Raw genomic sequence first — 11,719 nt, forward strand, 5'->3', positions numbered from 1 at the left:
TTTTCAATTGAAAAGCTAATGTCCCTGGCAAGGGCTTCTCATTGATTGCATCGATCTCCTATTTCAAACTCTATCATGCGAGGGGAGACTGCCTCATCGCCGCATGGAGTCGCTTGGATCTACCAACGATGCAGCGTGCGTTCTGGATTGCTTTTATCGATCAGAAATCTTGATTCTCAACTTGAAGGTCTCAGATGTTGCACTTTGGACGTTCACGGCTTGCTCGCATCACGTGAACACAAGTCGAGCGCAGGAACAAGCTCAATAAGTGAAAAACAGCTCGAGGACATAGATGGAAATGGAACATCAATTGCATGAGCATTCACGAGCCTGCAGAAACGAAAGATATGAAGAGTGATCTGCGAACAACGGATTTCTCATCGATTAATGTAGCGATATTGGACTTGATTCTGATAGTGTCATATGGCAACCGTCACGCCGACTTGCCGCACAGAAGAGTCTAAACAGCTTGCAAGCTTTCACATATGTTCTGCGATAGCCTAATGACCTTTTTGCCCTAGAGTGGTCGTGAGGTGAGGTCTGGGTGAGGTGGTAAGCCCCAGCGGGTGGAACGGACCGTTGACGCAGGCGGCGCTACTCCGCGCCCCACCCAGACACCCGGTGTTTGAGCGACCTCGCCGCAACAGCTGGAACGCAACATTTCTTGTTGCAGCCGTGGCACCCGACTCCCATTACGACATAATCTGGAACACAGGGCCGGGAGGATGAGGCTGGCATAGGATATCCAAGACCTCTTCAAATCCTACGCTCCCTGCTCCTCCACAATGAGCGTCGGCGCCCGATCTGCCGCGAACCCTGAGAAAGGCGCGCGTTACTTGGCCCAGCTGGATCAAGCTCTCTGCAACGCATCATGGTCTGAAGTACCCGAGCTCTCACGTAAGGTAGAGAAGCACGCGCCCACTCGCCAATGCCTCACCCTCGCCGCCAGGTCCGAAGCACAGATAGCTTCTGCGTCCCATCGACCAACCTCTGCCTCCTCGGACCCCAAAGCCAGCTTGCACGGATTGAGCGACCTGATACCTCGGCTGGAGGAAGCGATCGTGGTGGGAAACAGCATTGAGGAAGATGCCTTCATCGCAAGTGTCTGCTTGGCGGAAATACATTGGCTGCGCGAGGATCAGGAGACAGCGTTGAAGTTGCTGCCAGACTTCATTCCAGAATCGAATCCGCATAGCAGTCTGCCCTCTGCGCTAGGCTGGATGGAAGTTTGCGCAGTCAAGACTGCGTGCATCCGAGCGACTTCTTTGGAACACCAAGGCAAAGAGGACGAGGCACGGAAATTGTACCAAGAGACTATCGCGAAGACACCTGGAGCTAGGTCGGCAGAGTTGAGGAAATGGACGGAGAGGCTGCTCGGTAGAGCTTGTGTACACTTCAATTCCAGGAAATCCTCAGGCTCAGTGCAGACACTCACGGAAGCTCTGAGGGCGTTCACAGCATGGAACGACTTCTGGCAGCGCTCGCCCCCCACCTCTGTTGGCTCTGGTAGTAGTCCTTCCCGGATTGATGTTCCTCGGCGACATGTGTGGCGAGCCTATTACGATCTTTTGTCAACGATCTTGCAACATGGCCTCACATACTACATTGCTTCGGGTTCGCGAATCCATATGGGCACCCTTGATACGGTCCCAGAAGGATACCAGATGTCCGCGAAGCAAAGACAACGAGCAGACTTGAAGCGCGTAGAGAGCACATACGAGTCTTTGTTGATTCAGGAGACACAATTTCCAAAAGCGAGTCAGACAAATCTTGAGGTCGAAGAATGGGTCGATCAAGCCATGAAGAATTGGAGGATCATCTGTGGCGTTGGCTGGACCGATGCTGAGCTAGGACAAGGTGGGAAAGAGGCGGTCAGCCGCGTCCTGCTCGACATCCTGTATCGTGCAGCAACAAAGACTTTCCACTCAACGGCAGTCTTGAGGGAATTGTTCAATGTGCATGCCTCGTTAGGCGAGTTTGAACTAGCTATGCACGCATTTGACAGCTATGTCGAGATCATCGGCAAGGGAAAGGCTCGATCAGAGAAAACTGGCCAGCATGAAACTGGGTTTGACGACGATGACACAGCCGTACTTACTGCCGCGGAAGCCGTCCGGGTTCTTTGCCGGTATGGTGACCGCGCTCAAGCTGAGAAGGCATTGAAGGTCGGCAAACTTCTACAAAAGTGGACAGGCCAGCAGAGGCCACAAACGGCAGATTCGCAGCAGACACCTGCGCACACAGGAGCAAACGACTCAGTTGTACCGGCAGGGTCTCAACTCAAGGCCTCGACCCTTGCCGCCGCTTACAGGGCAATCGGCATCAGCCAGGCGCAGTGGGCTCGACTTACATTTGACACCGACTCTCGCCCTGCTCTGCAAGATGAAGCATTGAAGCAGCTGCGACGAGCAGAACTCCAGGAACCTAACAATGTAGAGACCAGCTACGCATTGGCTTCATTGCTTGCGGAAACCGGAGATGTGACATCAGCAATCTCTACTATCAAGCGCGCTCTTGCAACCAAGCCGACGACTGAACAAGCAGACATCGGAAAGGATTACACCAGGGAAAGGAAAATCGTTTCCCTTTGGCATTTGCTGGCTCTGTGCTTAGGCGCCAAGGATCAGCACGAGGCTGCGTCTAAGATGTGTGAGGCAGCACTCGCGCAGTTTGGTGACCCTACAGTGCTTTTCGGCCAAACAGTACCGCACGGAGGAGATCCCGAGAAGCAATCAAATTTGACTCGACTTTCGCGAGGACTCGTTGACCAAATGGAGGGATTCGAAAAGGAAAACATTGTCCAGATCAAGATGACCCAGCTCACTCTAGCCGAACTCATGGATGGACCTGGCGCCGCTGTGGACATGACTGACGAGCTACTGGGCTTGTACGCTCGAGTCTTTGGAAAACCTGAAGTGACCAAGGTCTCGAAGCCGCCTCAAACGGCGTCTGTTGTCCCGTCCAGGGCTGGAGGCACTCTGCGGAGCATAGCCGGGAGCATCAGGCCGAAGTCGCACAGGAACAGTATGGACAAGCCTGGCCAGCGCGGCGCACCTCAAGCCTCAACATTGGAAGCCTCTGTTGTAAATGGACAGACAAATACCGCAGCAGCCGGTGGTCAAGATTTAGGCCCACCCATATCTATCACCGTGACCAACGAGGATGGGGTTGCAGCAGATGGAGGACGCGGCCGCCAGGAGCACCGCCATCTACCTTTCAGGCTTCGATCAAGCACGAACGAAAACAGGTCACGGTCACGCAGCTTGGGGGGCAAGTCAAAGCCAGTACCAACGCAGAACGACCAGCCTCCCCTCCCGCCTCCCAAAGATGTTCCTGTCGCGGCCAGTCAACCTCCTGTGGCTCCAGCTGTCAGCAATAGCGATGAAAAGAGCGCGGGGCAACCACTGGGATCGATGGCTCATAATGCAACTCACGGAGACTGGCCACCTCCTGCTGGTCACGAGTCACAGCCTCCGCAGCAAGATATCCGTCTTCCTGCGCCACACCCTGCATCTGGTGCATCGCCAGTTCCGAGCTTCTCCCTGGCTCAACAGCAGCGGCACAAGATTAGTCTGCTCGTCGACGTCTGGCTTTTCATCGCGGAGCTATACATCCGAGCTGAATCTTTTGAAGACGCGGCTGGTGCGATCGAAGAAGCGAACAAGCTAGTCGAATCTTTTGAGGCGGAGGTAGCTGCGGAAGATTCCAGCGCGAAGGGCTTTTATGACAAGAGCTGGGGTGGAGGCAAGAGTGTTGATGAGCTATGGGCGAATGTATGGTCTGCGGTAAGTTCTGGCAATGCCAATCAGCGGCCTTCTTTTACAGTCCCAGAACACCGTGCTAACAATGCATACAGAGAGGCGACCTCGCGTCTGCTCGCTCCTTGCCTTTTGAAGCCTCGTCACATTACGAGGTATCCCTCTCTTACTTCCCCGATCATCCTTCTTCTATCGTCGCGCTGTCCACACTGTTGCTCGACATCTACTCAGAAGTCCTGCCCGCGGAGCCACCTACAACCAGCGGCGCAGCTGCAAACTCGCAATCTCTTCCCATCAAAGTGGTGCCAGTATCTAGCGTCCCCGTTCTGGAGCCCGCACCGATCCAAGCGCCCAATGCCCGGGCAATCTCCCGAAGAGACCCTGCGCCCGCCGAACTCAACCGCTTGGCTGCGAGGGAAAGAGCCTACATGCTGCTTTCCACTCTGACAAGATTGGGGTCCGGTTGGGATGACAGTGAGGCTTGGCTGGCTCTTTCGAGGGCGCATGAACTTTCAGGACAGATTGGGAAGGCGAAGGAGGCGCTGTGGTGGGTTGTTGAGCTGGAAGATAGCAGGGGTTTGAGAGGTTGGCGGGATGCTACAGTTGGAGGGCTGACGGTTTGATTCTGGTCTTGACAGCCTTGAAGCGATGATTTGTGCAATAAATGGCGGTACTTTGTTTATGCAATTGATACCCTGTGATCGCGCGTACGCTATCGGTTTTCTCTGCACTTTCAATATGTAGATCATGTTCAATTCATCCTATTCGTGCAGATGGGCCGTTCTTGAGCCAGACTCAAGTATTCGACCCATGCTGCTGATTCCTTCCGAACACAGTGACTGTTCGTCTCCGTTGTTTATTTATCCCCTTCTCTTATACCGCTCGCGTCCAGCGCTTTTCCAGCCATAAGATATCCAATGCAATGTTCTCTGCTCGCACACGATTCACAAGCTGTACCATCCATTTGCACCTGCATCGGAGCGCAGCTCGCCTTAGCCTGCTACTGGCCCTCTCGTTCTCTCATTGCACCGATAAAGCGTTGTCCAGAATCATTCTTCAGTCCTAGATGGTCCCGCTCAGCGCTCGTCTAAGCCGCCGTGCCCTTCTTCTTCTCCCACTCCGCCGGCGTGAAGCACTTGGGCGTCCATGCGTGAATCGCAGCGATCTCTTCCTTCAGCACGCTGTTCACCAGCCTGTGTCTCGCGAGCGTCATCTTCTTCTCGAACTGAGAGGAGACAATGATCGCCTCAAACATTTGACCGCAGCCGCCTGTATACCCACATTCCATCGTCAGCATGAGGCGTCAGAGAAGCTGAAGTACAACCGGCGCTAAACCCACCGGACAGATCCTGGATGTCGACATGCGCGGCATCGAGCTTGGATCGCAGCGTTGCGGCCAGCGAGTCGGCTGTGATGCCGGATGAAAGCTGGTTCTGCGTCGCTTCGGTGTCTGTTTGTGCGCTCATTATGTGAGGTATGTGTTGGTAGCAATGCAATGAAGTGAGGGCAGCGTTCGTCAGACTCATCCGCTTATCAGATCACAGATGCATCCCACTTCGGAGGCTGCGCTGCGCTGCGCTTGGCCTGGCAAACCCCCGGTGACGTCGGCAGCTCCAGCCAACTTCTCTTTCGCGCGCGCGCGCAAAGGGCAAAAGTCAATCAACGAGTAAACACAGAGTCGCGTCTGTTCCCGTCGGTTCCAAAGCCTCTCGTCGCATCCCGCTACATGTTCAAATCTGCAATTCGTTTCGCGTCCAACACAATGAGCTCCCAAGCCAGAGCGGCGCCCTACACCAGGGCCGTCGTCGCCGCGATGAGACGACTGTGAGTGCCCTGAGACCCCTGGCAAAGATCATCGGCATGGATTCTGACGGCACCGCCTGCTCAGCTACCCTGAAGCTCTGGCAGACAAGAGCTTCGACAACACTGGCCGTATGTCTGGACCGAACATTCAATAGAAAGCAAGCCAATGCCAGCTATGCGCCGTGTAGCTTACCTCGCCCGCCACAGTCCTTCTCGAGGCGCCCTTCGACCCTCTCCGTCGACAGATGAACTCTGTCCTTCTGACCGTCGACTTGACCAAAGCCGTCGCCGATGAGGCGATCGAAAGGAAAGACTCGATCGTCATTGCCTATCGTCAGCGCAACCACAAAACCCGATCAACAACCCAAAAACCACACTAACCCGGCACAGACCCTATCATATTCAGAGGCCTCAAGAGCTTGACCTTCAACGACACCCAGCAAACCAGCCTCCTCCGCCTAGCCGCCGCAGGAATCAGCGTAAGCGCTCCACATCACCCTCGCCAGCACCTCGCCCCTTCTAACCACCCCAACCAGGTCTACTCCCCCCACACCGCCATCGACGCCGCCCGCGGCGGCCTAGGCGACTGGCTCGCCGACATCGTAACCGGCACCCCCACAGACCCCGACGACCTCCCACCCCCCACCTCCAGCGCCCCAACCCCCGCAGCCACCGACCTCGAGCCCTCAGACCCCTTCAACGCCGCCCCCTCCCGCCCCTCCTACATGCTGCAGCACCACCCCTCGCAACTCTCCCTGCAAGAAAACGCCCTCGCGCTCGGCCGCAGCGCGCACAAACGCTACCCCATCACCGCAACCTCTGTCCCCGGCCACCCGGGCGCGGGCATGGGCCGCATCGTGCGCTTCGACAAACCCCTGCCCCTCACGGCCATCATCGACCGCATCGGGCTCGGGCTCGGCAACCCGAAAGGCTTCCCCATCGCCGTGCCGCAGGACCGCGACGCGAGCGAGCTGCAGATCCGGAGCGTGGGGATCTGCGCCGGCAGCGGCGGGTCGCTGTTTTCGCAGCTGGAGAAGGACGGCGAGGACGTCGACCTGTACTTCACGGGCGAGATGTCGCACCACGAGGCGCTGGCGGCGATCGAGAAGGGGAAGTGCGTGGTTTGCCTGTTCCACAGTAATACGGAGCGGGGGTTTTTGCACGGCGTGCTGAGGGGGCAGCTGGAGGGGGTTCTTGGGGAGGAGTGGGAGAGGGTGAGGAGGGAGGAGGGGGAGGTGGAGGGGTTGGGCGAGGGGGTTAGGGAGGCGTTGGCGGATGGGCGGGTTGGTGTTGCTGTTAGCGAGGTGGATCGGGATCCGTTTGGGATTATGATTTCGAAGAGTGAGGTTTGAGGGGTTGAGCAGGTGTAGGTGGTGGTTTGAGGGGTTGTTGATACCATAGATCGAGTGTGGCAGGAATGAGCACAGGAGACAGATAATAGATCGAAGGACAGATGATCCGCTTATGGACGTACTTTCTGGTGCCGACGATTCTGTTGCTCCCTTCCCATCTGCCGTTCACAGTGGTAACGCCAGCATCTCCCATGGGAATATCTTCCACCACCTGCCAGGAGATCCGCAAGATAAACGCTCTCCGAGTAGAAACCCCGTTTTCAAAGACTGGAGCGGATGGTATCACGCCACTTCAGTCCGTAGGAACATAGAATAGAGGGATCAGCAGAGGCTCCCCGGAAAGTTCCCATGGCGCTTTCCCTCTAGAGTCAACGGTAGCAACTCGCGAAAGAGCCTCCTCAGCCCCAAAGCTCGGCTGAACTTTCGGACAAGAGAGGCGGCCGGATAATGCCCTCGTCTGGGCGACTGCGATCAACAGCAGCCGTGAGAGTTTGACTTCGTGAATGATCTTCACGAGGTGGAAAAGGTCGTGGAGAAACCTCCGCACGCGTGTCCAATCGCCGGGACCAGAGACCGCAGTTTCGGCGTGGTTGAAATTGTTCGCACGTGGACGAAGATCGGAACGGGGGTGAGAGAACAGGGTCTGTATTTCTCTGTATGTTGAAACATTCAGAGTGTGTATCGTGGAGCGCTTGACAGCAGAGGTAATCTAGGAGAGATAAGGGAAGAGGAAATGAAAGGAAAGGAAAGGCTGTACAGCTAAAACGATGGCAGGAAATGGGAAAAAGGAAGGCATGGTCGTGAAATGGCCATCTGCAAATTTGAAACCAACAACACCAGTGACGCCGCGGCTTGCAATAGTCCTCCTGTTGAAATCCAAGCGCCTGGCAGACGGTCCTTCTTTTTTGGGGCATTAGCCGTCCGCCAAAAAAAATCTCATTCTCGTTGATCACCCAAACGCCGGGAAAGATGCCGAGCCGGAAGAAACGCTGCACGCTGCATGTGTTCCAAAATCGATGGTCGTGATAGATTTGGGAAAAGCAGATGGTAGGTGACATGGCAGAGGCGTGGGACAGCTCAGTACTGCCTGATATTACTCTTTCAGCCAGACAGCCTGTTCTGACCCCTTTGCTTTTCGCGTTGGACCGCCCACCAGGTAGCCGCAATGAAAACAGTACTGAGCAGAAGCGTGCCTCCGCAGAATCCTTGGGCGCCTGCCCAGCTCTCCGGGAAGATAGCTCCACCGACTGGGCTGCCGATCAAGATACCGAGGGCGCCGCAGAACATGTTGATACCGAAACGCGTGCCGATGGTACGCATGTCGGTCGTCATGGAAGCGGCGCAGGGTCCTTGCAGGGATACGAAGGCGCCGGCACAGAATCCGTAGAGCAAAGCCCAGATGACAAGACCCCCGTAAGAGTTTTGCACGGCGGCCCAGCAGAAGGCGAGGATGGAAGCTGATCCGGTACAGGCACCGAGGACGACTAGAGGAGGGAAGAATTTATCCGCGATGAGAGAAGGAACGATACGTCCAGGGAGAGAGCCGGCATTGAGGACAATGATCATCCAGAAGGGTTGACTAATGCCGTGTTCGCCAGCGTACTCGGCGATGAAGAAGAAAGGAATGTACTGGCCGACGAAGCCGAAAAAGGTGGCTACGTTGAGAAGACCAAAGGGAACTTCGCGCAAGATTGCGGCGTCCAGTATCTTGCGCTTGCTTGTTGGCTTGGGTACACGAGGCTTGATGACCGCGCATGGTACGGCGAGCGTGATCAAGGCGAGGAATCCAATTGTTCGCACAGCCCAACCGAATCCGACTTGCGGCTCCAGCTGGTGAAAGACAATAGGGTAGATGATGCCACCCATCGATGATCCAGAGGCTGCAAGACCCATGACGAGAGAGCGTTTCTTGGCAAAGTAGGTGGGCAAGATGGAAGTGGCTGTCAAGAAAGTACAGCCACCACCAACTCCGACACAGATACCTTGGGCCAAGATTAGTTGGTAATATTCGTGGCAAAGAGAGGTCATCATTAGGCCGAACACAACGGAGCTCGATCCAAGGAAAACCAAGAGGCGAACGCTGCCGCGGTCAAAAATAGGACCCCACATGATGGGGGAGGCGCAAAGGAAGAATGAAGTGATAGTTCCGATCCAGGAGATGGATGAATTACTGGTGTCCGGTAGAAGGGTCTCCTTGTAATATGATTGAAAAATGCCTGAAGACTGTTAGCCATTGGATGATTTAGTGCGGACGCAACATCTAGTCCATACCATATGCGTTGATGACACCCCATGTGTTCATGAAAAGAAAATGACCACCAAGGACTTGGAGCCAGGCAGTCAAACCACCATCCGGTGGCGGTCCGCCTGGAGGTCCAGGAGGACGAGGAGGCCCTTTAGGTTCATGGCTCTCTTGAGGAAAGCCTGGACTGCCCGGAGGAAATCCAGGACTACCTGGAGGAAAGCCAGGGCTGTCGGGGGCAGCGAATTTCGGGTTTAGAGCGAGTGTCGAGCCAGCCATGCTTTCCCTACCTAGATCGCGGGGCCAAGCAGGTGAGGAGGGCCAGACGGGAGAGTTCATGCCGGAGTAGTTGCCAGGTGTATTAGGTCGGGAGTCGAGATAACTTCGCAAGTCCTCGACGGAATAGCTGTGGTGATGGGGCGATTCGATCATCGCATAACTGGAAGGGTTGGTCGCCATGATAGCGAGAGGCGGCACACGCCGAGCTCAGAGATGACTGGAAAATGGAGCTAGGAAGTTGATGATGTCGCGGTTATCGTGCAGCGGCTGGTGAGCTCCGCTTCGATGTGACTAGCGGTAGAAGGTTGCAAGCTGTACAGTAGTGCTGATGGGTGGTTGGCGGCGGCCGGTCCGAGAAAATACCCTTCTGCAGAAGAAGATAGGATGGTCCGCTGAAGGAATGAAAGCGGATACGCGAAGGCGAGCCGTCGTGCGTAGGTTGGCCGAAGCGGCAGGCAAGGGCAAGGCGCTGTGCTGCTTGCGTGCTTGCGGGATGCTACTGACGTGCCAGGCAGCGCTGGAGAGAGAGAGAAGGATTGGAAGAAGACGAGGAGGCCGAGGAGGGCGGTGCGGTAGGGTGGGAGGATGCGGGTCCGACGCTTACCGGCAGTTGCGTGTGTGAGGCTGGTCAGGCAGCCCTCGACGCGCGCAGCAGCACAGCACAGCACAGCACAGCGCAGCGCAGCGAAAGTAGCAGCGCGAGCAGCGTTAGCAACAGCAGCAACGGCGGGGACAGTTAGTGCAGGGCATGGCAGAGGCCCACGCAGACAAAGACAAGAGGCAGCAGAGCGGGACGGAAGGGCAGCACTACCGCTGCGGGCGGTCACCGGCAGAGAAAGGCTCCGCCCGAGAAGGCCCACGGAGGCGAGGAGGAGGAGCCATCGAGTGACACGCTCGCTAGCAATGCTAGCCATCGCACCATACCGCGACGGGCGGTGGAGAGCAGTGGAAGCTCACGAGTCGCGGTCTAGCGGCGGTTGAGGGCGCACAAATTTAGCATCTCCCAGGTTAACAATGGAAGTGCGCGCCCGCCGGCCCAGCGCCAGCGGTCGATCGGCGCCAACCCCGGTGCCTGCCGGCCTGGGCGCGGATGCACGAAAGCCACTCGCCCCTGAGGCTACGCCTGTTCCTGACCGTGGCGCCCGCCGCGGCGCCTGTCATCGACGCGGCACGGCGGCACACGAGGGCGATTGCTGGTTGCGAGGGATGATTATTATTGCTGAGATGGCCAGGAAAACAAGCACCACTCATCACGCGCGCATGCAGCTCGCTTGGCCGGCCAGGCGAGAAGATAAGGCACGCCTACCCGCCGGGCCTGCACGCACTGCACGCACTGCACGCCGCAGGATTCGGATGGCGCCCTGCACGCACACGTCTGCCCTATCTACCCAGGACAGCAACCACGCCGCGCCGGCCACACGGCTGCTGTCCGAGCGCGACGAGCAAAATGCGGGCGCGGACCGATGCCAGCTGGGACTTGGGAGCTGGGAGCCTGGGAGGGAGCGGGCGTTGCGTCCCTGTCGATGATGGTGGAAATAGAAACGCACCTTGCCTTGCCTTGCCTTACACTTTCGTACAGCAATCAGAAGGTACACACTCTCGCTGCGGCCGTTCAGGGGCAGCGCTGCGAGGATGCGCCACATACGATGGGCGCCGGCAGCCTGAATGCTTGGTACCTCAGTCCTCCCACTCCTCCTGCGCTGGCCCGCGGCCGCAGCAGCCACCCGCCCGGCAGCGCCATCGCATTGGATGGCCGCAGACGTGAAATTTCATCTGCTCCCGCCCTGCCCGAGTCTATTATCTCGCTTCCTCGCCTGCGCGCCCGCACTCGAAGCATGCGAAACATCCCGCGCGGGTCCATCTGCTCGCTTGCCGCATGCACATATTGATTTTGTCGCGAAGGGCTGCGTGCCTGCGAGTCAGTAGTGGCGCGCGCTGCATCCCACTGCAGCTGCTACAACGCCAGCCGAGCACGCTGTTGCAGACCCCGGGCCCATCTGTGCGCTAACGGCGCGTCTCTGCACCTCCAGTATCGTATCCCTTCTAGCGCGTCAAGCACGGTAACAATTAGACACAAGTCACCAGGCCTCCCGTTGTGCCTTATCGACCGACCCAGCGAAGGCTCCCTCAACCAGACAAGCCAAGCTGCTTTCCGCGGCGTGTCTAGCCGCAGAAGCCTATCGAGACGCGCTCATCTCACCTCGTCTCCTCGCCCGCCATTTGAGATGCGCGCGCCAATAGGGGCCGGCAAAGTCCCCCCGAGTGCGCACCGACTCTCCTCGGCC

The 11,719-nt window shown here is 57.1% G+C and overlaps 4 protein-coding genes across 4 annotated transcripts; 2 read left to right on the plus strand and 2 right to left on the minus strand.

The window, feature by feature from the left end:
- Positions 1-785: 785 nt before the first annotated feature.
- On the plus strand, positions 786-4,468 carry WHR41_00545 (uncharacterized protein; the record flags this gene model as incomplete). The annotated part of the gene is made up of 2 exons (XM_069369151.1): positions 786-3,785; positions 3,857-4,468. 2 exons carry the CDS (start codon positions 786-788, stop codon positions 4,379-4,381), a joined length of 3,525 nt encoding a protein of 1,174 aa, XP_069233850.1. The 3' UTR covers positions 4,382-4,468.
- Positions 4,411-5,314, minus strand: WHR41_00546 (uncharacterized protein). Its single transcript, XM_069369152.1, has 2 exons — positions 5,098-5,314; positions 4,411-5,027 (listed from the first exon to the last, which is right to left on the minus strand). Exons 1-2 carry the CDS (start codon positions 5,282-5,284, stop codon positions 4,846-4,848), a joined length of 369 nt encoding a protein of 122 aa, XP_069233849.1. The 5' UTR covers positions 5,285-5,314; the 3' UTR covers positions 4,411-4,845.
- A 101-nt stretch (positions 5,315-5,415) lies between these two features.
- Positions 5,416-6,913, plus strand: WHR41_00547 (uncharacterized protein; the record flags this gene model as incomplete). The annotated part of the gene is made up of 5 exons (XM_069369153.1): positions 5,416-5,582; positions 5,647-5,690; positions 5,769-5,894; positions 5,952-6,040; positions 6,098-6,913. Exons 1-5 carry the CDS (start codon positions 5,485-5,487, stop codon positions 6,911-6,913), a joined length of 1,173 nt encoding a protein of 390 aa, XP_069233848.1. The 5' UTR covers positions 5,416-5,484.
- A 1,101-nt stretch (positions 6,914-8,014) lies between these two features.
- On the minus strand, positions 8,015-9,614 carry WHR41_00548 (uncharacterized protein; the record flags this gene model as incomplete). Its single annotated transcript, XM_069369154.1, has 2 exons — positions 8,015-9,129; positions 9,185-9,614. The coding sequence occupies 2 exons, from the start codon at positions 9,612-9,614 to the stop codon at positions 8,015-8,017; spliced, it is 1,545 nt and encodes a 514-aa protein (XP_069233857.1).
- Positions 9,615-11,719: the final 2,105 nt, after the last annotated feature.

Source organism: Cladosporium halotolerans (assembly GCF_011745625.1).
Source record: "Cladosporium halotolerans strain TM138-S3 chromosome Unknown Sca2, whole genome shotgun sequence".
Taxonomy (NCBI): Eukaryota; Fungi; Ascomycota; class Dothideomycetes; order Cladosporiales; family Cladosporiaceae; genus Cladosporium; species Cladosporium halotolerans.

Coding starts and splice junctions, on each gene's coding strand:
- WHR41_00546 (XM_069369152.1), bottom strand. CDS start 5,284: ATGAGTCTGACGAACGCTGCCCTCACTTCATTGCATTGCTACCAACAC. Junction 5,028..5,097: donor CGACATCCAGGATCTGTCCG/GTGGGTTTAGCG, acceptor GTGGGTATACAG/GCGGCTGCGGTCAAATGTTT.